The sequence below is a fragment of the Nelumbo lutea genome, chromosome 5, assembly GCF_056320005.1.
Source record: "Nelumbo lutea isolate HS-2025 chromosome 5, American lotus-T2T, whole genome shotgun sequence".
Taxonomy (NCBI): domain Eukaryota; kingdom Viridiplantae; phylum Streptophyta; class Magnoliopsida; order Proteales; family Nelumbonaceae; genus Nelumbo; species Nelumbo lutea.
In genome coordinates this window covers 54,346,273-54,371,005 of record NC_142688.1, presented here as the reverse complement: position 1 = coordinate 54,371,005, position 24,733 = coordinate 54,346,273, and the positions used below count along the sequence as shown (strand labels likewise).

Below are 24,733 nucleotides of genomic sequence, written 5' to 3'. Positions count from 1 at the left end.
CGACGTGAACGAAAGTGATATGCGGGTTTCACTCGTCCAACGCGAGCTCCCTAACATCACCACTGTGGATTGGGAACATCTAGCAATGAATGACAAGGCTAGCCTCGGATACAATAGACCTCATAGTGGACGTGGACAACTCGTCCGAGTTGCGAGTTAATTCGACTCAACAGCGTACATCGGACAGTATAAAAGGTCCTTTGTACTGCGACAGCGACAAAGCAGGTGGAAACGAAGGGGAGAAGAAAAAGAGAACAGAAGCTAAAAGGAGAAGGAAATGGGCTGGATAGGAGAGACCATCGACTCCATCAAATCTCTTCAGATCAGACATGTTCTCTCTCAGGCCGTCAGTCTTGGTTCGTAAAACTCTCTCTCTCACCCCCTCTCTCTCTTAATGAACTGGTTGTCTTTGATCTGTTCAACTGTTGATACGGAGTAGGGTTTTATGGTTTACTTACTGATTATTGCTTTTTGTAGAAGAAGATCGATATTTCAATGCCTCTAATTGCCTTCACCCGAAACAAAAAATTGGTCCTAATTGCTTTAATGTTTTTTTTTTTTTTTTTTTTTTTTTTTTTTTTAAATATGAAAAAATTCATGGACGTGGATGCTACCTTAATCTGGCGGTTTTCATGAGCATGGAACCGCCTGCGAGAGCATTGTAGGGAAAAATTGTTATATATGGCGCTGTTTGAATTTTTTATTCATACAAGTTGAAAGCTATCACGAGTCAATTTAAAATGACCTTAGGTCCTTCCAGTGTGCAGTGATCTTGTCAGTATGGTTTCGGTACTTAACTATTTCTGTTTCATCTTTACATTTATTGAGTTTTGTTTTTTTTCATTTATTTTCTTTCTTTTTTCCCCTTAGCATCAAATTATCTGGACATGGAATGTGAATCGCGTTTCCATCAATAATAAAAAAAAAAAAAGAAAGAAGTACTGGATTCTTTTGAAAATTAGGTGGTTGTTTCAAGAAGCTATGGTGGTGTGGTTTCTGTTTACCTCTGTGCAAAGCGAAAAATATGACCATGCTTTGAGCTTAAAATAAGGCAAAGATAAGGTCCACAAGTTTGTGCCTTTTGAATAGAGTACCATTTTCTTGGCAATGTAATTCATGGTCTGGACTTTTCATTTAAACCATGTTGGTAAGTGCTTCCATTTGGAAAATTCCCTCAAAATTCAGACTAAAAGTGCTTACAATCCTTTAGAAAAAGTGCTTTAGTTTGAAGGAAAATTTTGGTACATGTGCATAATGGATGTATTTTGTTTTCTTTAAGGGTCTGTGCATGTATGAATCTAATAATGTCCGATTCCATAATCTATGTCAGGTATGATTGTTACATCAGCATTGATAATATGGAAGGGATTAATGTGCATCACTGGCAGTGAATCACCTGTTGTTGTTGTCCTCTCTGGAAGCATGGAACCTGGCTTCAAGAGGGTTAGTCTAATTAGTGCATTATTATTATTATTATTATTATTATTATTAAACAACTTCTTTATGATTCTGATGCTGTCTTTTTTTTGAAGGATAAAGAGAAAATTTTCATTAAAAATAAATAAAAAAGGAATAAGTACAGCAGTCAGCAGAAGGTGATAAGATATCGCCAAAAGCATGGGCGCAATCTCAGGAAACCCAAAAAGACCCAAGAAAACCACAGCTTACAAACATGAAAATTACCCAATCAAATCCAAATGAATATCGATGAACAGATCCAATGCAAATCCCCATTAAAACAAGGACCACTAACACAACACTAAACAAAAGCAAAGATCCCCCTCCTGAAGCCCATATCAGTCTTCATCTGTGAGCATATCCTCTTGGGCTGAGTAACCCTCGTACCATGCCTTGCTCCCTTGTAGATGAGCTTTGTTTTTCACTTTCTCTTCCTTTTTTCTTCTTTCAAATTCCTCAAAAGCCCTCCTATCAAATTCCTCACCACCCCCCAAAAAAAAACAGACCCAAGCCTTTTCCAATCATAACCTCTCTATCAACTAATTTCTGGATACTACACCACTTGAGTCTTCTTAAACAACACCGTTATCAACTAATTACTGCTGATGCTTTATTGAGAGCTTAGAGCCTGAAAATATTATTCCTCTTTGAAAAGCGAAATTTGTATGCTAAGTTATTAATATCATTTGCATATTAATGAATTGTCTTGCAATTTGCAACATTGGGTGATGGACTCTTTTTATTGCAATGTTATCGTATTGTTTTTGTCATGTATGTTACCAATAAAAAAGTTTTGTCATGTATGTTGCAAAGTTGAAGATATGATGTGATATATACTAAACCAGATCAAATGATTATTTCAACCTAGTCATTATTGCCTTTTGAAGTAATGGTACAACATTGTAAGCAGTATTTCTGCTTTGTCAATTATGTTTTACTGTCTCCTTTCTTTTATCCCTTTCCAAAATTTTTAATCAATAATACCAAAATAATGGTTGGACAGGGCTTTTCTCATTTACTGGATGTGACACTAATGGTCCAGAAGGGCAGGTGTTTCAAATCTGTAGGTGCTTTATGGGATTGCCTTGTGGCTTGGATTGGTGTTTCTGTATATGTGGTGCAATATTTTTAGGTGTAGTGCCAATTAAACCATATCATATTGTATAGCTAGGGTAAAAGGAGAACTCATTGGAAAAAAGGTAAAAGGGAAGGACTATACCTTTTATCACCAAGTGCCACAATGCCCTATCTTTTTTTTGATCAATGCCACAATGCCCTATCTTCCTTGGGGAATTTCCGTAACTATTTCCTCAAAAGTTCTATGTATTTTATCTTTCAATCTTTCAATTCCAAGACAACCTTCCTACTTATCTTTGATCATTTTTTCCTACTTTTAGGATGATATTTTCTTTCTTGATCTGTTTCCCACGAAAAATCTCATATTGTTTTCTCAATTCTATTTAATCTTTGTTACTTTCCTTGATACTTTAAACATGGATAGGAAATAGTAGGGGGGATTCCAAGGTGGTAGTGGGATGGCTAAGGAGAAAAGCATTGGGAACATTGATATGCATATATACATTCTAAGGGAAATCGGATATCTGTCTTGGGGAGAGGTTCCAAAGGGATCCTAATGTAAGATTTCTTAGAGTAGAGTATGTGTATGCTAGTCTACCATCTTTTGTAAATTAGTAAATTCTGTTTAATAGGTTCAATAAAATTCAATACAGATAAGAAAAAATGGATAGGAAATAAACAAGGAGGTTCGAAAGGTGGATTTTATTAGTATTACTAGTGGGGACCCGTGCGGTGCACGGGATTTGTTAAGGAAAGCTAAACAATAAAACACATAAGAGTATACAATTGTTTTATATTTCTAACTTTTTAAATAATTACTAATTATTTAAATTTTGTAATACTTTTAATACTTTTTACAATACAAAAATAACAAATAATTTAGTTCAACTAAGCTTGTTCGTTGAATTGATGAAACCAACCAACCCAATCAACTCGACCCGAATTGGTCGATTTCTAATATTTCCGGTCGACTTTGGATCAGTTTTGTTGTGGCCATTTGTAAATTGACCAAAATCAAATGACCCGATCACATATATATTAATATTTTATATTTTAAATATAATTTTTTAATACAGAAAAGTGGGGAAATTCCCATATATCTTAGTCTCAAATATTTTATATTATAAATTTATTTTTTTTAAATTTATTTTTTAATAATGCCAATGCAATTTTTAAAATTTAAAATTAAGTTTTAAATTTAATCTTTTAAGTTTAAATCTTTTGAACCGATTGACCAAACCGAAAATCAACCCAAACCAATACAACCCGATTTAGTTGGTTTTCACTAATGGTCAGTAGATTTCGAGTAACCAATTCCCCAACTTGACCATGTCGATTTGGTTGGCCAAATATCCTACAACCGAACTAAACCGGGCCGTGATCAACACCTAATTTCAGTTAAATTAATAGTCTAATCTCTATTAAATAAAAGTAGTTTAATCTCCAATAATTATTAAAAATTTATAGAGAAAATACACAATTATTGAAAATATATTGATAATGAAAATACAATAATTAACTAATAAAAATACAGTAATTACAAAAATACAATAAATACTAAAAAATATATTAAATTAGTCAATAAATATTGTAATCTCAAATAATAGTTTAATCTCTAATAAATATCAATGAATAAATTATAACAAAAATATAATAAATACAATAAGTAAAATAACTTAAATTTAGAAAGTTAAACAACAGTAGTTTAATATCCAGTAATTATTAAAAATTTTCTGTTAAATAAAAAAACAAATAGAGATTTATACATAATTATTGAAAATATATTTATCACAAAAAACTATAAATAATTGCTGAAAATACAAAAATATTAATTTTAGTATATATAAATATATAATAAATATTGATTAAGATTTTAAAATCATTATTAATGGATATTATTATTTTGAAAGTTATTTATCTAGAACTATTAATTGATATAAGTGAAATCGGATATTTAAAATATTATTTAGTTATTCAAATAATTTTATAATTTTAATTATTTATTGAGTTTAATAATCTATAAAATTATAATTTATACTATTAATATACATAATTATGATTTTTTTTTGTTTTTAAGATTTTTTTATTTTATTTTATTGCTTAGTTTCGTTATTTTATCTATTTAAAATATACTTATTTAAATATTTTGTTGTTTGAATATTTAAATAATATTCAATATATTTAGTTATTGAAATATTTAAATAATGCTTTATTTTTTGATGTTAAATTTCCATCATTTGAATAACATTTAATTTGAATAATCCGGAAAGTCATAATTTATATTGTTAGTACATACTTTCTTGATCAATTTTGTAAAAATATAAAATTATTGATAATATGAATTTTATTAAATCTATTATAATTAAATTTTTTATTTTTAATAAATATTTTAAAGTTATTACATAATTTCGTTAGAATATTTAAATAATTCTTAAGTTTTCTAATTTAAACTTTCTTTAGATAGATATATAGATAAAAAGTGGGGAAGCGGATAAATAGGAATTAGAGATAATTTGGAGAGAAACTCTCTAGTTAATTAGAGATAAGTTGGGAGATAAATAGGAATTGGAGATGATTTAGGAGAAAGTGGGGGAGGTAGTTTAGGAGAGGAGATTGTTGGGAATGTGTGGGTGAGTGAGAGAGATTTTAGATAATTTTTTTATGGGGAAGGAGAGCATCTCATTGGTTCTTTTAAAAAAATGACATGGAATAAAAAATAAAAAAAATCAAAAAAGGAGAAAATTCCTAGACTTCCTTCTTTTAATATACATACAACACTCTTTAGTTGGGTAAAAAATGTCTGTTGAGATATTGGGCTGGACAACTCTTTAGTTGTCCCCTCTTTTATTTTTTATTTTTATTTTTGTTGGGCTTCAGTTGTTATGGGCTTAAGGCCCCTTTTATTTGTTTTATTGATTTACTCTAGCAACCGATAGCCGCCCTACTACTGGGAGTCAGCTATGATCTCTTCTTCCAAACTCTCTTTCTTCTTCTCTCTTCTTTTTCTTTTTTTCCTCTCTTCTTTGTCCTTTTTGTTTCAGATTTGTTTTCTCTTATTTTTCTTTGATTAAACACATTGTTTTTACAACATTGATTGTCAACTTGGAATCTTTCGGGAAAAAAAAGTAATATCAGTTGGGAAGCCCCCTTTAGAAGGTTTTGTCAAACTGAATTTTGATGGGAACAACGAAGGTAATTTGGATCCATTTGGAGTAGGGGGAGTTCTTAGAAATAAGGACGGAAATGTTATTGCTTTTTTCTCAGAATAAGTGGGAGTTGGTGTCTGGGGGGACTCTACTAAAGCTAATTTGCTTGCAGTGTTGCAGAGTGTTAAAATTGCAAACGAGAGGGAAAGTTTGTTAATTGAAAATGATTCTAATGTGCTGGTTGAAGGAGCTGAAATCTATAGTTTGGGGTTACAGAGCTAACAAGAAATATGAATATGGAAATACATTGGGTGAGGGCAGCCGATGCTTTTGCTGATACTCTCACGAAACAAGGGGTGAATAGGGTTCATTTGTTTTCGGTGCATTTGTAATTTTTTTCTCTTTATAAAGGGAGAGGTCATATCTTGAAATTCTCTTAGGCTCTGTTTGGTTTGTGGGATGGGGATGGGAAAAAGGGAATATTCGAAAAATATTCCCTTTTCTCATATATGTTTTGAGGGAAAGAGTGGGATGGGATGAGAAAAAAATGGGATGCGAGATCCCAAAATCGTGGATTCGGGGTTACACCAAAACAATGCGACCCCGGTGAGAAAACTCGAGAAAACTCGAGAAAACTCGAGTTTCCATCTCCCTCCTCCCTCCCTCCTCCCGTAAAATGACCATGCCGAAGGTCCCACGTGCACTAACAGAGAAGTCCAACAACACAGTCCTATTCAACGGCACTAGCATAGGTGCCCGACACCAATGCCACCACCAGCGTAGGGGAATCGACACAATGGCAAAAATCCCTTGCAACGACCAAAATCCAAAGCAACTTCCCCGTTTGGATAGAAGAAGTCGACGCCGAGAGTCCCATATGCATCTTCTTTGGCAAGTCGACGCTGAAAGCAACTTCTTCTATCTGTGTCTCTGTTTCCAATAGTTGATTCTGTTATCAAAGCAGCAAACATGGAGCCTTGTTTATAAGTGCGAACAGGGCTGCCAACTGGGCTTCGAATACTGGGGCGGTGCGCATCGTATCCAAGGCCGGCAACGGGGATGCGTGGGTCATGCCGATGCTGGCTGTTGACGGTTTGAGGGAAGGCTAGACACCATTACCGAGACTGAAGTTAGATGAGGTGGAAGAATTTTTGACTCCCGAGTTTAAGCATAGGTTGTCGACGTGTAGGTCGAGGAAACAAAGAGGTTGAAACGAGAAGAAGAAGAAGAAGAAGGTGAACAGTGCCATTTCGGTCCCCTTTTACACTTTCCCATCCCATCCCACCCAAATCTTCCCACAAACCAAACGGAGCCTTAGGGTTGCATATACTTTACTACTTGTAAATTGTAATACTGTCACTTTTAATTAACAAAAAAAAAAAAAGAGATAGTGAGGATAAGAATGTTCTGGACAGCTAAAAGAGGGAGTGGATCTCTCCTTTTTATATATTTTAAAGGTAATGGATAAGTTGATTCTTGTTATTTTTCAAGAAGTTTATAGGCACTCGTGCTTCGATGATGGTGGAGCAGAGAAGCACTTCACCTACTTCCAGACTTCCAAGCTATTCTCTGAGTGGGCCTTTGTTGGTCCTCTAGATGGGTTCAAAGTCCAGTCCTAGCCCATTAAACCCACGGCCAACCTCAAGCACATAGACAGGTCTATATCAAAAGTCAAAAGCCTTATCTGTACTTAGATCAAGTTCATATTTCAAGCTCTAACGTGTATTATATACCCATGCTCCACGTTCAAACATCATGTAATCCGTTTAGTAACCATGAATATCTTTAAATGTCAGTGGCTACATGGCAATTCTCTGCTAACAATGATCCTTTGAATTGGAAATCCATGAAAATGTGTACAGTTTTCCAATAAGAAATACTTAAAGCATTTTAAATAATGGTCTAGGAATCTGAAGAAATGCATGAGAAAACTTTCACTATCAATGATCATTTTCCTTTCTTGGAAGTTTTAAATATTCTTTGCTAGCAAGAAAACTTTCGCTAAACATACACATACACATACACATACATATCTGTTGTTTCTTTTAAGAAGGCATTTGGTGAACTAAATAGTACTCTCTTTAGCCCTTTGTGCTTTGATGGCATAACTATCATACTTTTCTCAAAGCTGTTCCTATTCCAAAAGTCAGATCTTTTATCAATTATTTGGTTTTATCCAATATTACATCAGAATACTAGGATGGGATGCCAAGCATTCCAGTTCAAGGTATTGTGACTCAGTACTCTATTCTTCGCTTCTGTGAGTTCTCTACCATTCCATAGTTTCCATTTATGACCACATTTTGTCAGTCTTCCTATTTAGTTCTATGCACTCTTATAGCCTTTGTTTGTGCTATATCAGTTTGGTATCGGAGCTTGTTCTACGACTATGTTTTGCAGTTTAGTGGAAATGGCTATTTAATTACTAAGAAGAAGCACTGTTATATGTTGGTTATCATTGCCATGCTTGATGTAAATGTAAATCATTGATCCGATGCCAACTGTTTTTTTAGGCATTCACTTATGTAGATGATCTCTAATTCTTGTGATGCCAACATGATTAGGTCAATGTTTCACATGCTGATATTTGCCTAAATGTATTTATAATTTTTTTTTTGTACTGAAGCTATTTCAGTATTTGTACTTCATATGGCTCAGTTTTTAACTTAAGCAGTGGTAACTTTTCCTTGCAGGGTGATATCTTGTTTTTGCACATGAGCAAGGATCCTATTCGTGTGGGGGAAATTGTTGTGTTTAATGTTGATGTATGTGCTTATTCATGATACTAATCAATTGATTTCTTTTTGTCATAGATTTTGTTATTGAGACTTATGTATTACAGGCTTGTTGTTACATTCATATCTATCTATCTGTTCATAAAAAAACTCCTCTCTCTCTTTCTATCTCTCCACTGAACCTATCACTTATACCAAGCAAGCTACTATTTTGAGAAAAGATAACTTCTATTAGAAAAAGAAAGAGGAGTACATGAGATGATGTACAGCAGAAAAAACAAGCACCCTGGAGATTACAAAGGCATGATCTGATCACTATACAAAGTATCCAAATGAACACCAATTTTTTCTTGATCATCTGATATTATGTTTAGATCTCTAGGAATCCAAAACAGGATAGCAGACATGGTAGAAAGGTTATCTCTAGCCTCTGCTAGATAGTGAGCCAGCTACCATTGACCACTGTCCTTTACTCTTTACCATTTGATTGTATTTACAGAATCACCTTCAATGGCTAAGATTGAGATGCCAAGATCTCTAGCTATTTAAATCCTGGGGAGAGCTGCCATGACCTCAGCCTTTGTAGAATCTGCAATTCCAATAAAAGCCCAGCACAAATTACCATATCTCCTTTGATTACACCTCCTATTCAAGTTAGCTGAAGCACTTCCCTTAAACTTTAATTTCATTATCCCCTCTAATCTTGTTCTGATACCTCAGAGGAGGGTTAGGCTCGTTCAAGGTTTAAAATGCCAGTGTCGGTGGAAATCTCAGTCATCCAAATATAGGAAACATGTCGGAAATATCGTGTGAAAATATTGTAAAAATTATAGACATGGTGGAAACATTGTAAAATATGGAAATATATAGAATGATATTTTATAAAATGACAAAAGAAGCATAGGCATGCCTTTTTAAATTATTGTCTTGTTCCAAATCATTAAACAAACCTAAGAAACTAAGGTTATAGAAAAATGAATACATTCTGAAGTTGTCCTGTAAACCTTAAGATTCAAATCTTCATGATAGAATGAATTAAAGAAAATTTTAAACTCATAGGAAATGTAAATGGTTGTAATAGACCAATCAATAATCTATTACTCAAACATTTATCAAAAAAAAAAAATCTATTACTCAAAAAAAAACTAATATTTAACTTCATGTTTCATGTTTAAAATGAATATTGAGCTAGCTCCAATTGGTAATCATGTAAGTCAGGCGTTGTTACTCCACATGTATACAATATTGTCACCAACTTATGTTATAATACTATCTCTTGTACTCCACGTAATGCTGGTAGTGTTCACTGAGGAGTATGTCAATTCTAGTAAATTTCATGATGCTATCCATGGAAGTGGAGATGGAAATATGTTGTTGAAGTTATAACTTGTACTCCACATAGTGTTGGTAGTGTTCATTGGGCAATATGTTGATTCCGGTAAAATTTCGTGTCACTACCCATGGAAATGGAAATATGTTGTGGAAATATTAGGGAAATTAGGGACATTTTAAACCATGGGCTCATTGGAGAGGAGTGAAGAAAGTTCTAAACATTTCTTTGTAGGTTAGTCAGGGAGATTCCTTTGAAAGCCTCAGAGTTTATGGCCTACTCATTACAGAAGTAGGAAATGTGAGAAATTAGATTTTAGCAGATTGAGCCTTATTGGTGAAGATTTGATTATCTCTTTCTTCCCACACCCCACATCACTGCATGGGCTACTATATTCCAATAAATTTTATCTTTCCTACTGAGACCTCTGCCTTGCATTGCCAAAAAAGTCCATAATATTCTTAGAAGCAACCCATCTGCAGCCAATAAGATTTAAGAAATTATACCAATTTTTCTGGTCACTTAAGAAGATGTTCAGCTGATTCCCTATCTTTAAGGCATAACCAAAAAACATAGGGGCAAATGCATAACCTACTCCTATTCTTCTTCTGGCTGATGTCACAGGTGTTAATTCTCTTCAAGCCAGCTTCTCATACAATGAAACAATCCCTAGCTGGAATGTTGGGACTCCAAACCTTCTTGGCCAGGAAGTATGAGGTTCTCTTGGCTGCAACCAGAGTCTTAAAAATAGGACTTGGTAGAGAACTTGCAGGAAGGGTTTCCCAAATGCATTGGTCAGGGGAGGAGGGGAAAAGTAAACCTTTCTTAAGGACTGGAGGAGATCAGCACTGGGGAAAAGTAAACCTTTCTTAATGTTCCAGCCTTCCAGGTAAGGGATACAGGGGAAGAAAGGCAGGAAGAGATGGGGGCTTCTTGGTTTTGTGGAAGGCTAAAGGACTACTACTTGATTTTGTGATTTCTACTTGATAGGGTTAGACTTCATCTAAGGTTCAAAGTATTGACACGGTACGCCCTGTATCAGGTGTATTGTATTGTATCATATTAGCAGGGTGCCAATATGGCATTTTTAAGGTCAATCCTCACTCTTTTTTGTATGTTAATCCATGTTTAAAGGTACCCCTCAAGCCTATTTATTTATTTTTTTAAAGCATGCGGTACAAAGTACTGGTACACCTCTTCCACCATATTGGGGTGTTTCGATAGCTTGAACCTTGACTTCATCAAATAAAGAATTCATGTTCTGGCAGAAATATATCTGTTATCCAATTTAATAAAAGGACTTGAATTGCAAAAGACATGTCCCATGTCATAGATAAGATGGATCTATCTACTAGGCACTGGTTCACGAATGCAATTTGACTTGATTAATATTCTTTCTTTTGTTGTAAGCAAGAGTACTAGTGTACTACCATCTGTCGTATGGGTTAAATGGATGAAGTGTCTGTGTTGGACATACTTTGGATTCTGACACTCCATTGGGTCTTCAGGGATACATGTTTTTTTCCTAGCTTATTGACACAAATTAACATCTAATCATAGTTGTCAAGGCACCTAGGAAACCACAGGGCACCCAGGCGCCTTGGCGACGCCTAGGCGATGGAATCTGAAAGCATAAAATAAGGGGGCTCTGTTTCGTTGCAAAAAAAAAAAAAAACTTAAAAAAAAGAATAAAAATACATGAATAAGAGGATGACTTGGACTGTGTTTAAGGGGGTGGAGCCCCAGTTTCATTAAATAAAAGAGTAATAGGACCATTTGAAGGAGGAAGAGGAGGTGGAGCCCCTGTTTCGTTTCTAAAAATATTTCTTAAAAAACATAAGAAAAAAATTACAGGAACACAGAACGACTTAAAGTTCTTAGTCGTTCTGGAGGTCCTGGACGACTTCAAGTGAAATAATGTAAACTTCTTAGTCCTCTGTCTTCTCTTCTCAGTCTTGGTTCAGAACTCAAATCCAAAGAAACTTGTAATATGCTCAGTTTTAATAAAAGAAGAATTATCTTAATAAAACGGTATTTTAATAAAATAAAACCAACCAATAATATATATGGTATTCAAAAAAATGATGTAATATGTATGGGTAACATGAAAACCATCTCGGCATTGGGCAAGGTGACCTCTAAAAGTCACCTAGGCGTCACCTTGACAACTATGCATCTAATGTACAGGATGATTTTTTCCTATAAAACATTGTTTACAAATGAATAAAATATCATAGACATTATTTTAATAGGTAGGTATGCAGATGTTAGAAATCAAACTATTTTAATAGTATATCTCTTTCTCTAGATGTTTATGTCAGTCCATGTTTTTTTTGTCTTGCCTAGTCAGATTTTTGGATGCACATCAGATTTTGACTTGTATGACCATCTTCCCATGAAAAACTGGCTACCATTCTATATTTGATGGGACATCAATGTGTTGGCTTTGGCTCAACCTGAACCATTCCCCAAGCAACTCCAACGGTCCAACCCAAACTTCAACCTACAAAAAAGAATAGGACTATGGAACCTGCCTCAACCCACCCTGTGAACAGTACCCCTATTCGTATTGAAGGCTGTATTTACATTTTTTAATATTACTATACCAACTTGTCAGGTTTGGTGTGGGCCAGCTTCAAATCAAGCCCAATTATGAGCAACCTGAACCTGGCCAAAAAGGATGGGATAAAGGTGAGTTTACCACTAAAGTGGCCCAATGACATCCCTATATATTAGTTCCAGCAGAGAGAACATTATAAACAAAAGAGTGCCATAATGAACTCACTTTTTCTCCGACCAATGCTAGAACTTTATGAATGAAAGAAGAGAATTGAAAAACATGCACCTGCTCCATAGGGGCATAGTAGAAGAACCAGAACTTATTCCATAATGATCTTGGTATGATTAAAGGGACATGCTTAATTTGGCATTTTTTGGTGAATAGTTAAAACAGGATTTGTGTAGCTGACCCCATATCGTTGTGACAAGGCTTGGATGTTGATGATGATGAGAACTCTTAGAAGTCCCTCTTTGTTGTTGGTATTATTTGGTTACAGCAAATTGTGTTCTTTACCTTAATTTTGTATGTATATTATGATTTTATGTTCTTTGTGCTCTGGATGTTTAGTAGTGTATGATCATTCTTTGTGGTTGAATAGAATTGTTTTCTTATCTTTCTTATATTTTTCTTTTGGCGATTCTCTTATCTTTCCTTCTTATCTTTCTTATACTTTGCTAATATATAAGTTGCACATACTTTTGTTTTCAGGGTCGTGAAATTCCAATTGTCCATCGAGTAATTAAGGTAACTACTATGTGGAAGATTTGATTTTCCTTCCATTTATTTGCCTGTCATGCAAGAAATGGTGAAGATATAAATTTTTCTGGCATTACTTTTTTTAATATCTTTTGGAAATTATTTTAGTCCTTATGGATGTCTTTGAAAGACCTTTGCACCTACCTCTTTTCTCATTCTATTTTTTAATTTTTATTTTGAGTTTATTCAGGGTATTGCATTGGTATCCCTTTGATTTAGGAACTACTGAATAACTTTAATCTGATATTGATATATCTCCTCAACTTTGTCTGTCTTGAGAAATGTAACATTGCCTCTCATATTGGGGATCTTGCAGTGGAAAGATTATGAGCTTGGTGTCTTATGTTTCTATAATGTGTGTCAGTTCACTGGTTTCATTTTTAGCATTAAATGTATAATTAGACAAAAGTTGTTACTATGTTATATTTCATTTATGATTTAAAACATTCTGTATTGAATTTCATTTACCCTACTAATGGTGCAGCTAGAGAGTTGGATATCCAGTTCTTGAGGTTATGTTCATTGGAAAAGTTCATGAATCCAGAATTGATAAGGGAGAGCCAAGTGAGAGGGATCACATAGTCTAGGAGTTACTTGTTTCGAGGATCTACAAGGACTATGCAGAGGCATATCCGTTTTTAATTTAACAGTCTTTCAATCTTCTCTTACATTTAAACTCTCTCTCGTCCTTGTTTCACTCACCTTTTTCTTGCTAGCTTGATAAAGTAGTCAATGCTTTACGTTTCTTAAACTTCTCAGGGTTTCTGAATTTAACTACCTTGTATACAACTCTTGTATACTCTCTTTCACTGCTAAGTTAACTAGGTTACTCAAGAGACTTCCTTGGCTATCCATGAAGATTCAACAAATACCATCAAGAATATAAGGATTAATAGTGTGCCATTGAGGTTTGTACAATATCCCAATGATATCAGTGATAGCCTTTCTAGTTTACATGCCCAAATCCGCTTGATTAGGAAATTAAACTCGACTGTTGATGGCTTAGCCATGTCAGCTGTGGGATGGGTACTTCTTGTGGTGAGCTTTCTATCTGTCTTAATTTTTTCAGATGGAGCTGCATTGTATCTTTTCTGAGCATTCATTCTAAATGCTCCCATGTACTTAACACAGATATGTTTATTAATATGGAATCAATGGTATGCACCAATCATGAATAAAGGGCTGTGCAGTAAAATGTGAAGCCATTTTGTGTATCATATATAAAAGGATGAAATAAGGTTAAATCCTGAAACAAAATGTCCTTACTCCTTAGTGGCTTGCTGCTTTATGAGGTTATGTCAATGTCAGATAAGCACTTAATGTTTCAAAATGGTCTTACTATTTTCTTTTATGCTAATGATTTTATCTTTGGTTATGTCATATTTGGTAGGTTCATGAACGACAAGATACAGGAGAAGTAGATGTACTCACCAAAGGTACCTGTATATCATATCCGATGAAGTTTATGGATTTTAAAAAATATATATTTTTTTTCTGATTTTAATTTATTTATTCCTTAATTCTACCTTTTGATAGCTCTAATTGTAAACTGATTACCATCATCCTTCTGTTCTTTTTTCCTTTTAGGGGATAATAATTTTGGTGATGACAGACTTTTGTATGCTCATGGTCAGCTCTGGCTTCACCGGCACCATATCATGGGGAGAGCCGTAGGGTAAAGACCTTGAACATTTTGTTTCTTTATCTGGTAGACCTGATCTCTGGTTTACTTCATTATTCTTTTCTTGTTTAATCTGGAGCTGTAAATAGATCAAATTGGACATACCTAGATCCAAATTTGATTTCTTAATGATTAGATTTGAATTGAATCTTATCCATAAGATTTATATCAGGTTCAAATTGAACTCAAATTGCAGTTGGATATTGAATAGAATTAATAAATTGAATTGAAAATGATCAAAATATTATAGTGTTATTGATAAAAAAAATTATATGTTATTCAATTATCAAAAAAAAAATTATATGTTATTAATAAAATGAACTCTTAGTGACTTTGATATTGTAAATCATGAACAAAATCATTTAAGTTGACTTGTATTAACATGAATGTGTGACTCTTTAATAGAACTACAGCATAAAATGAGTTCTATATAAATTTTACGAATATATATTTAAGCTGAACTGAATCAGATTATGTCAGACCAGATAGGAATGGAACCATATTTGATCCAATTATAAGAGGATCGAATTCAGTTCAGATCACCCTCAACCATATCAAATTCTAATTCAAATTCAGACAAATGGATACTATTTGCAGCCCTAGTTTAGTCATTACTTATGTACTAAAGTAGGCCCCCTTATAAGTAATATTTTATAAATAAATAGCTCCTATAATTTAATAAAATTTTGGGGAACCAACTTGATTCATGGTTTATAATTACTATAATGTCTACAAATAGATAATTTTTAAGGGCATTTCTATATACTCTTAAATATTAGAACGAGTGCAATATTGGCAGCTCAGTCTAAAAAAAATAAGTTCCTTAAGAAACATTATGTTGGCTATTATATGCTTTAAGGCTTTCTTTTTTGGGATATTGATATTATAAAATAATAAAATAAGTTGAAAGGACAATCTGTCTTTTCTACTTTGAAGCCAACTAATTAAACCATTTCATATTACTTATCCCTACCTTTTGGTCTTCAATCAATTCGGTTTGTTTCTGCCATTAATTTATATTTTTAGAGTTTTATTTTAACAAGTTTTAATTCATTGTGACATTTAATAGGCAAATCCTGAGTTAACATTTTTCTTTTTTCCATTTTGCTTTTCTTTGCTGTATTTTCTATATTGAAATTAATACTTGTATTATGGTAAACAAAACAAGCTATTTTTATTTTAATTGTGAATGACAAAGCATGCGAAAAGCAAAACTTTTTAAAAGTTAACCTAATACATGTATACTTACAAATAGAAGCTGCATTACAAAATGGATTGTAATGCATTTTGGTACCATTCCTGTTTCAGGTTGAAACACTGCTGCATCAGCACAAAATAGGTGGTTCAACCTTAATTGTTCAAAAGACACATTTGGCAGAGTAGATTCAACTGGAAATGGGAAGTTGGGAACATCGCATTTTGCATTCTTCTTACATAGGGGGACACTAAAAGAAACATCAATAATGGTGTTTCTTGAATCTAGAGGGCATTCCTACTTCATTTATTGTATGTGGTGCCTAATGGTGCCTTTAAATGCAAAGTCAAAATTTTGGATAAATGCCTTAGAAGAAAGAGGTTTTATAAAATAAGGACTAAAACAGAATATATTTTATGTATTTTAATAATAATAGGAGTGCAAATCAGGGTACACTTAGGATTGGAGACCAAGAGATAACGCAAGGTGATCTTTTCCTGCACCTTGATTTGATAATTCATAACAAAGAAGAGATTGAGGAGGATGCCACCCATAGAATTAGAATAGGATGGGCAAAATGGAGGATCATCCAAAGTTTTATGTGATTAGGTGAATACCACTTAAAAAGAAAATTCTATATAACAGTTGTAAGGCTCTATCAATGCTGTATGGAATAGAGTGTTGGGCAGTCAAGAAACAACATGTCCAAAAGAAGAGCGTGGCAGTATGCTGAGATGGATGAGTGGAAAAACTAGAAAGGAAAGGATAAAAGCTGAAGTTATTAGAAGGAACCTAGGAGTATCTCCAATAGGTGATAAAATGAGAGAAAGTAGACTAAAGCCGCATTTGGCATTCCTTATTTTAAGTACTTATCCCCTTTTTGCAGTTAAAATCTCATTATAGGGGTATTTTTACTGCAAAAAGGAGATAAGTCCTTAAAATAAGGAATGCCAAATGCAGCCTAAGATGATTTGGACATGTGCATAGAAGACCATCAACAGCACCTGTAAGAAGTGGTTTGTTGCAAGTGAGGGGCTAGAAGGGCTAGTTGTAGACCAAAAAAGGATTTGGATAGAAGTAGTAAGAAAAGATTTAAATGCCAACGATTTAACAATGGATATGGCATTAAGCAGGATGGAATTTTTTTGAATATAAAATAAAATTTATTAAGGAAAAAAGAAAATAAAAAAGGTGACATCAAGAAGTCACCCGAGAGAAGAGCATAACAAGAACTTCTAAAAGACCAAACCCATTCGGTGAACACACGAACCACCAATCTCCCCAAACCTAGAGAAGGAAACAATGAGAACCGAACTTCAAATGGACAAGGGAGATTGGTGCGTGCTTCAAATGGACAAGGAGATCAGCTAATGGCTTAGCTGATACGTTGGCTAAACAAGGGACTGTGAGGGAGAGTATGTTTGGTGAACACACGAACCACCAATCTCCCCAAACCTAGAGAAGGAAACAATGAGAACCGAACTTCAAATGGACAAGGGAGATTGGTGCGTGCTTCAAATGGACAAGGAGATCAGCTAATGGCTTAGCTGATACGTTGGCTAGACAAGGGACTGTGAGGGAGAGTATGTTCTGGGCAGTTTTGTAATAAAGATCACTGGGGACTCAATACCTGTTTAGGGGTTGACAGTTGTACTTAATATTGTATTAACGAAGTTACCCTTTCCAGTCAAAAAAGAAAAACTTTGAATCCAATCGTCAATACAACACCATCCAAAAACCAAAAAAAAAAGGCTACCCAAGCCAAGAAGAAAAAAGAACCAAAAAAAAAAAAAGAAACACTTCAAAAATCTGAACTACCCCTCCAACTTTCAGCCACTCCCACGTCCCACCCCCAAAACAATCTTGATATTAGTTACTTTACATTTTTAAAATTGACTGCAGCAAGTTTACTCCCTCTCTTGTTAAACCTTTTGAATTTATTCACCTTTTCTACAGGCTCCGCTCCAAACATTCTTCCCCTCAATCTTGCAAAAGCTTTCGAAACCGGAAACATCCGTCAACACTTTAATTTTCTGAGATGCTTTACTGTGTTAAATTTCTTCTTAAAATTCTCAACTGCACTGTTATTTTCGTTAATTATTTCCAATCCAGCTCAGCATTCTTTTCAAAAGTTAAGAATTCCACTCCCTCACCTCCTTCCTTGTCAACCACGGAACCACCCCATCAAGCCCCAAAATCCCGATTTAACTATGCGCTCCTTTACAGATTTACCCCTAAATTGAACCCATCCCCATCATAGTCTGACATCTTTTCCAGTCTATCCCATTCCCTCATCTCTTTAAATATCTTCCTTGCAAATTCTTCTCCCCCTAGAAAGAATAAACCTAAAGTTTTACTCACTTCTACTTCCTTGTTCATCACCAAGTCCAAATCAACTGATCTCCACTAAATGTGTTGAATTATCATAATTTCATCTTCTTGATTTTCTTCCCCTTCATTTCCAGATTCATCTTCTTCCCTTTGACTCAAAGGTCTTGTTCTGTACATTTGATTTCTATTAAACACCTTGAGACTACCTACCTCCTTGCTCTCTTCGACCACTTTAGACTTCTCCCCTGCTGTAGAAAGCTCTTCTCTGACTGTCATGACCATCTCATTCTCCCCAGAATCTTTCCGCATCATCTCAAGTTGAGCCTCCTCATTGCAGTTCCTACCTTTGTCTTCATCTCTTCCAATTCCCTTCTTCCTTTCCACCAGACCAAGCACGGCCAGAAATAATCTCTCTTTTTTCCTCTGTAAACATCTCCTCTATCTTTTCTCTTACATCGTCCTCATGAGTGATTCTTTCATTATATTCCCTGCATGGTGGGGTGTCTACCTCCCTACTAACCTCCACTTGACATGTTCCTTCAACTCTGCAAATCCCCCCTCGCAACAACACCCTCTTTGTACTATGAACAAGTATTTTGTTAAGAATCCTAATTTCTGAGAATTCCACCATAGCCTTCAAACACATGCAACTGGGAAGAGAAAAAACTCTTCCCCTTCAAATCTCTCTCCAGTTGTTGTATTGGCCCTACCTAAACCCCAATATTTTGAGCTTTGGTTCAAGTCAGCAACCTTGTCATTGTAGATGTACCTGGTGATGCACCAAATGTATCCATACCTAGAAAGATTTGATTAGTAGCTGGTAGCTTTCACCACATTTTCATCCTACCTTCTTTCTTCGCTCCCCTCAATCAATTGTTTTGTCCCTTTCCCATCCCCAATCTCCCAACTCATGTCTTATTGCTTGTAAAACCTTCATCACCTAAGGACATCAGCCCAAATCCACAACTTCAATATCTTGGCCCACTTGACCCATCTGCTCTCAAATTTATGACACTTGCTGGATCAAAATTAATAGCTCCTCCCTCCATACCCTTCAAATCTCAACAATTACAAATCTGCCACCAGCTCCCCCGTTCCTTCAGCTTCCTCGCAGGTTTGACTCGATCCAATCTCATTCAAAGGAGAGCCTTCGGCATATGCCTCAGGGCGTTTTTGGGGTGCAGCGCCTGGAGGCGCACCATGCACCTCCAGGCATATGCCTCCCATGCCTTTTAAAACACTAATCTTTCAATCTCTCGGTCGTTCCTTCTTCCTTTCTCCCGCCCACCTCCCTCTCCCTCTCCACATCTTCCACGTTGCACCCCATCCTCAATGCCAACATTGTCTTCGACCTCTCTCTTGTTCCTCCATAATGTTGCTTCAGCTTCCAACGCAATCCAAACCTTATACCAAGGACTATCCACCTGCAACTCCAGAGAAGGGTTTGGCTTCTGGTTTCACCCCGGTTATGCCAATCTTTACAGCATGGAGATCATGGTTATCATACTTGACAAGCACACCTCCAATGGCTGTCGCAATGATTTCAGAAACTTTCCAACCCAGTGATTAAAAGAAGACCCAATAGCTTGATAAATATCATCTCTGAAACTCTTATCATTTTTTTTTTGATAAATGAGTGAAATCTTATTAAACCAGCAAATAAGAGTTACATGCAACCCGTGGAAAGGCACGGGATGTGACCTTTCCTTTAAAACTACAGAATTATAAGTACAAAATAAATTACACTTAAGCCCAAAATAAAGTATCTCGGGAAACCCCTTGTTTTGCAAGTGAATAAGCCAATGAGTTTGTTGATCTGCCTACCCACTGAACTCTGATTGTCATATTCCTTGTTAACCATTTAACCTTTTTGAGAAGATCTCTAAAACCCCAAATAACAGTGTCTGGATCCTTCATCCAACCCACTATCACCTGGGAATCCCCTTCAATAATCAGATGCTCTATGCCTAGCTGATTTGTACAACAGCCTGTAATTCTGCCTTTAAAGAGTCTCCCACACCCGCAGGACCTGAGTACAAAGATATCATGTTACCTTTGTTTCTCAGCACTCCTCCTATGCCTGAAGGTCCTGGATTTCTTTGGCTACTTCCATCAAAGTTCAGCTTGATAAACTCCTCCCTTGGTGGCATCCATTCAATCCCATGTCTGTCCTTCCTGGTAGAAGTATTAGCCACTGCTAACCAATTTCTCCATAGGTCATCAAAAGAGTATGCATCAAAGATCTTTAGAGTTTTTAGCCACTGAATTGCCCTTGTCAAAATACATTCTTTAACTTCCGAGAACCTCCTTTCTTTTTCACAAAAGATTTTGGTGTTCCTTTCTTCCCAAACTGTCCACAAAGCTGCTCTTATGCACTTCCACATAATTCTCCCTCTCTTTGTGTGCCATTAAAAAATAGACGGACTAAACAACAAACTAGTATCAGATGGCAGGTTCCACCTACACTCAAACAACGTAGGAATCCAATTCCATAAAGCTGTAGCAAAGGAGCAAGGGATCAGTAAGTGGTGACAGTCCTCTCTGAAACTCTTATCATTGCCAAGTTGGATACCATTTTTCCATCTAAACCGACCCTTTGCTTGTCTCAATTGTCTGAGCATCAACAAATTTTTCTCTCAAAAAAAAAATCAACAATTTCTTTGCCCATGTCAGCCATCACCTACTGTCAAAAGGCATGAGGAAGACTGAAGCACCAAGGTCAAAAGTAATTCTAATCGCATCTACAATTGGTTTCCAATAAAAAAAAAAACCTCATATTTTACTGTTAGAACCAATTTTTTCTTTCAGTTTTGTTTTTGCCATTTAAAATCATCTTTGGGGCCAATATTGGTTGAACCAAAAGCAAGGTAATACAAATTTCTTCTTCTTCATCTTCCATCAATTCAAGTCCACTCTCCTCACCCTTTTTTCTGCACCTTTCGCTTTTTCCCTTTTCAGTTAAAACTCCTGAAATGCCTCAGTAGTCACAGTCCACAGGTGCCTCTGTTTACCTTTTGGGAAACACAACCTCTTGTGTCTTCTGTTCTCATACCTTTCTGTTAAGGTGAAGAATCATCACTTGTGATTCCTCTTCATTATTTCACCATATTCCTTGCCTTTCATTTGAAGAATGTTTCTCCAATCTGTAATTTTCACTGCATTTACAGTCACATCCAAAAAACCCTTGAACCAGATTAATGAGGATGGAATGGTGAAACAGGATTCATGTAATCAACCCCATGGAGTTGGGGTAAGGCTTGGATGATGATGATGATGGTGGCTAATGGTGCCTACATAATTCTAACAATAATAAAATATTGTACTCTTGTGTCTTCTGTTTACCTTTTGGGAAACACAACCTCTTGTGTCTTCTGTTCTCATACCTTTCTGTTAAGGTGAAGAATCATCACTTGTGATTCCTCTTCATTATTTCACCATATTCCTTGCCTTTCATTTGAAGAATGTTTCTCCAATCTGTAATTTTCACTGCATTTACAGCCACATCCAAAAAACCCTTGAACCAGATTAATGAGGATGGAATGGTGAAACAGGATTCATGTAATCAACCCCATGGAGTTGGGGTAAGGCTTGGATGATGATGATGATGGTGGCTAATGGTGCCTACATAATTCTAACAATAATAAAATATTGTACTCTGTTTCATGCCAAAATGTCTTGGTTCTCGGTGTAGTTTGAAAATTGCAGTTCAAGCTGCATCGTTTCAGCTTAAAATACCATGGTACCATGCACTATCTAATAATCTCTAGTAACTAGTAGAATCTATTTCTATGATGATTACTATATATTAGGTATTAGGGGGCCAACTTGTACTTGCAAATGTTATGTGCATACTGTGCATGCAGGAGATAATCTTCAGCTTAAAACGGCATGGTATTGTACATCATCTAATAACCCCTAGTAACTAGTAGGATCTATTTCTACCATGATTATTAGTTATTTGGGGGCCAACTTGTACTTGCAAACGTTATGTGCACTTTAAGAGATAACCATAATGCTATAATTTCAACTTTCTTCATATGGCCAATTGCAATTAGCATTTGTAGTTGTATGGCGTATCATGTCCAAACAAATGTTCTGTTTTTGTACTGTGAGATATGCCTGTATTATGGAGTGAATTGGCATCCTCTCTTCCCCATCTATCAGTAACTGCCTTACACCTTTTTTCTCACTCTTTTGATCCAATCACTCCTTTACATGCCATTGCTTGATATAATTTTCTATATGGTTTGATTTGTCCTGATGAGATGATTTTCTTTTTTCTTGCTTATGTATTACATTGTGTCCAACTAAAATTCGCATGAAAACATAGTGCACATGACTAAAATTAAAAAGAAAACTGTCTAAGGATAAAAAGGAGGCTTTAGACCTGCTTTATTTCCCATATGTATTGGTCACTTTGTTCACTTTTTTTGCAGGTTCTTACCATATGTTGGATGGGTCACTATTATCATGACCGAAAAACCCATTATTAAGGTTTGTTTTCATTGCATTTGAATATCTTATATTTGGTGATACTGCTGCTAATAGCGGTTAATAAATTAATAACTGCTTTTTTAGTTTCTTATTGATAATTAACTGTTTCTCTAGTGGGAAACCAATGGTTTTCTTTCTTTTCTTTTTCCTTTTGTGTGCGTTTCTATGATTTTTCCCGGATCTGCTCCTTGCTAATCAGTCGGAAAGCACGGTTATCTTTTTTTCCCCATTTTCTTTCTCTTTGGTGTTTATCATGAATGTTCTTGGAACTGATATTACTGGTTAATAGAACAATGTCCAGTGGTGGAAACCAGTATTTATAGCATACTGTTACGGTTCTGATTCTACAATCTTACAATATTCAAGTTTCAAGATGTTACTTGATGTTCATTCTCTTGGTTATCATTAACAAATTTCTCATTAAAAGAGTTTGCAAGCAAGAATTGTTTTTGAAATGTTACTCTTAGAAACTTCTTGCTGGCTCACTATATGAACTATGACATTTGACGTTGTTTCTTGCAGTACCTACTCATTGGTGCCCTAGGATTGCTGGTAGTAACTTCAAAAGACTGAGGAGTAAATCAAAATTTCCAGGCTTTGGTTGATTTCCAAAGGACTTCATCATTTTAACCAGTGGCTTTGTTCCATTTCTGTTCATTTTCCATTTATACATCGGATAGAGGTCCAGGGTTAGCTTTGAAAGAACAGATTAGGTTCTAAAGAAACTGAAAATGTTTAATTGCTAATATTGAAGAGTTGATTTAGTTCAATCTGTTCAATGATCAAACCCCTCTATGGTGGACTCAGTTTTTTTTTTTTTTTTTTTCCTTCTCATGGGCACATGGATTTTTCTTTGTTAAGTAGATTTCTAGCATGTTTTCTGTAATTCATCATCCACCTGGTTTAAACTCTTTAAATCCATGTTTTCTACCAAAAAACGTTTAACTCCATGTTAACTCCGTGCTATACATAGCTTGTGAAATGAGCAAGCTTCAAGATCATTGTATAGCGAAATGTATTGTTAAGGTAAGAAATGGATGGACAATGCGAGATGCTACACATGGATACAGTGAAAAAAATCTGGAGACGTCTGGATTCATTAAGTAAATTCTTACAAATTTCATAAATACTTTATACATTATTGACATTGAATCCAAAGTTGAATTAATCGTGAACAAGGTAAACATATAAAGCATGTATTTTTTTTTGTCAAAGAAAAACCACATGCTTTAATAATTTATATTATATGAAGAAATATCACAAGCAACATGCCAGGGTATAATATTTAATTTTGGTTGAACGAAATTTGCGTCCGGGAAATGTTTAAAATATTCATTTCAGGTATTGTATCAATATACTTGGAAATTAAGGCTGCAACTTGGGTTGGGTTATCTCAAACCAACTGGAAAAACTGGGGTCCAGTTAAAAGTTCGGGTTAAAGTTGAAAAGTATGAATTTGACTTAATTTTGGATTGAGTTAAGGTTGAGTCCCAGTCCTACATTTTGATAGCAAGGTTTTAAATATTGACACGGGCCAATATGCTGGTAGGGCGTATTGGCCTGCGTCGGTGCTTTTTTTATGTTTCACTTATTTTTTCTTTAAATTGGTTTAGAGGGGCTGGTTTAAGGTCCAACTACCCTCTGAACCACCAGCATGATACGTATTGGCTGATACGTATCAATACTTTACTTTATCTATAAGAAAGGAAAATTAAAACAAAAACTATGAATATATAAGAAACACATGTTTTAATAGTTTATATAGAAATACATAACAATCTATATTGTGGGATATATAGATATCATACAACTTTATTGACAATGTGTTGATGTATTAACTAAGAGTCCAAAACACATAACTTCTTGATTTTTATAAGTTACTACAAGCATAAAACCATTAATATGTTAATATCTATTTAAGTTAAATTATTAATTAATAATTATATAATCTAAAAAACATATTGGAATGA

The 24,733-nt window shown here is 35.0% G+C and overlaps 1 protein-coding gene across 1 annotated transcript; it reads left to right on the top strand.

Annotated features, from left to right (window-relative positions):
• Positions 1–99: 99 nt before the first annotated feature.
• Positions 100–23,550, top strand: LOC148852479 (uncharacterized). Its single transcript, XM_088943304.1, has 8 exons — positions 100–356; positions 1,331–1,443; positions 8,375–8,446; positions 13,015–13,050; positions 14,453–14,498; positions 14,650–14,737; positions 22,706–22,763; positions 23,286–23,550. Exons 1-8 carry the CDS (start codon positions 278–280, stop codon positions 23,334–23,336), a joined length of 543 nt encoding a protein of 180 aa, XP_088799430.1. The 5' UTR covers positions 100–277; the 3' UTR covers positions 23,337–23,550.
• The last annotated feature ends 1,183 nt before the right edge of the window (positions 23,551–24,733 follow it).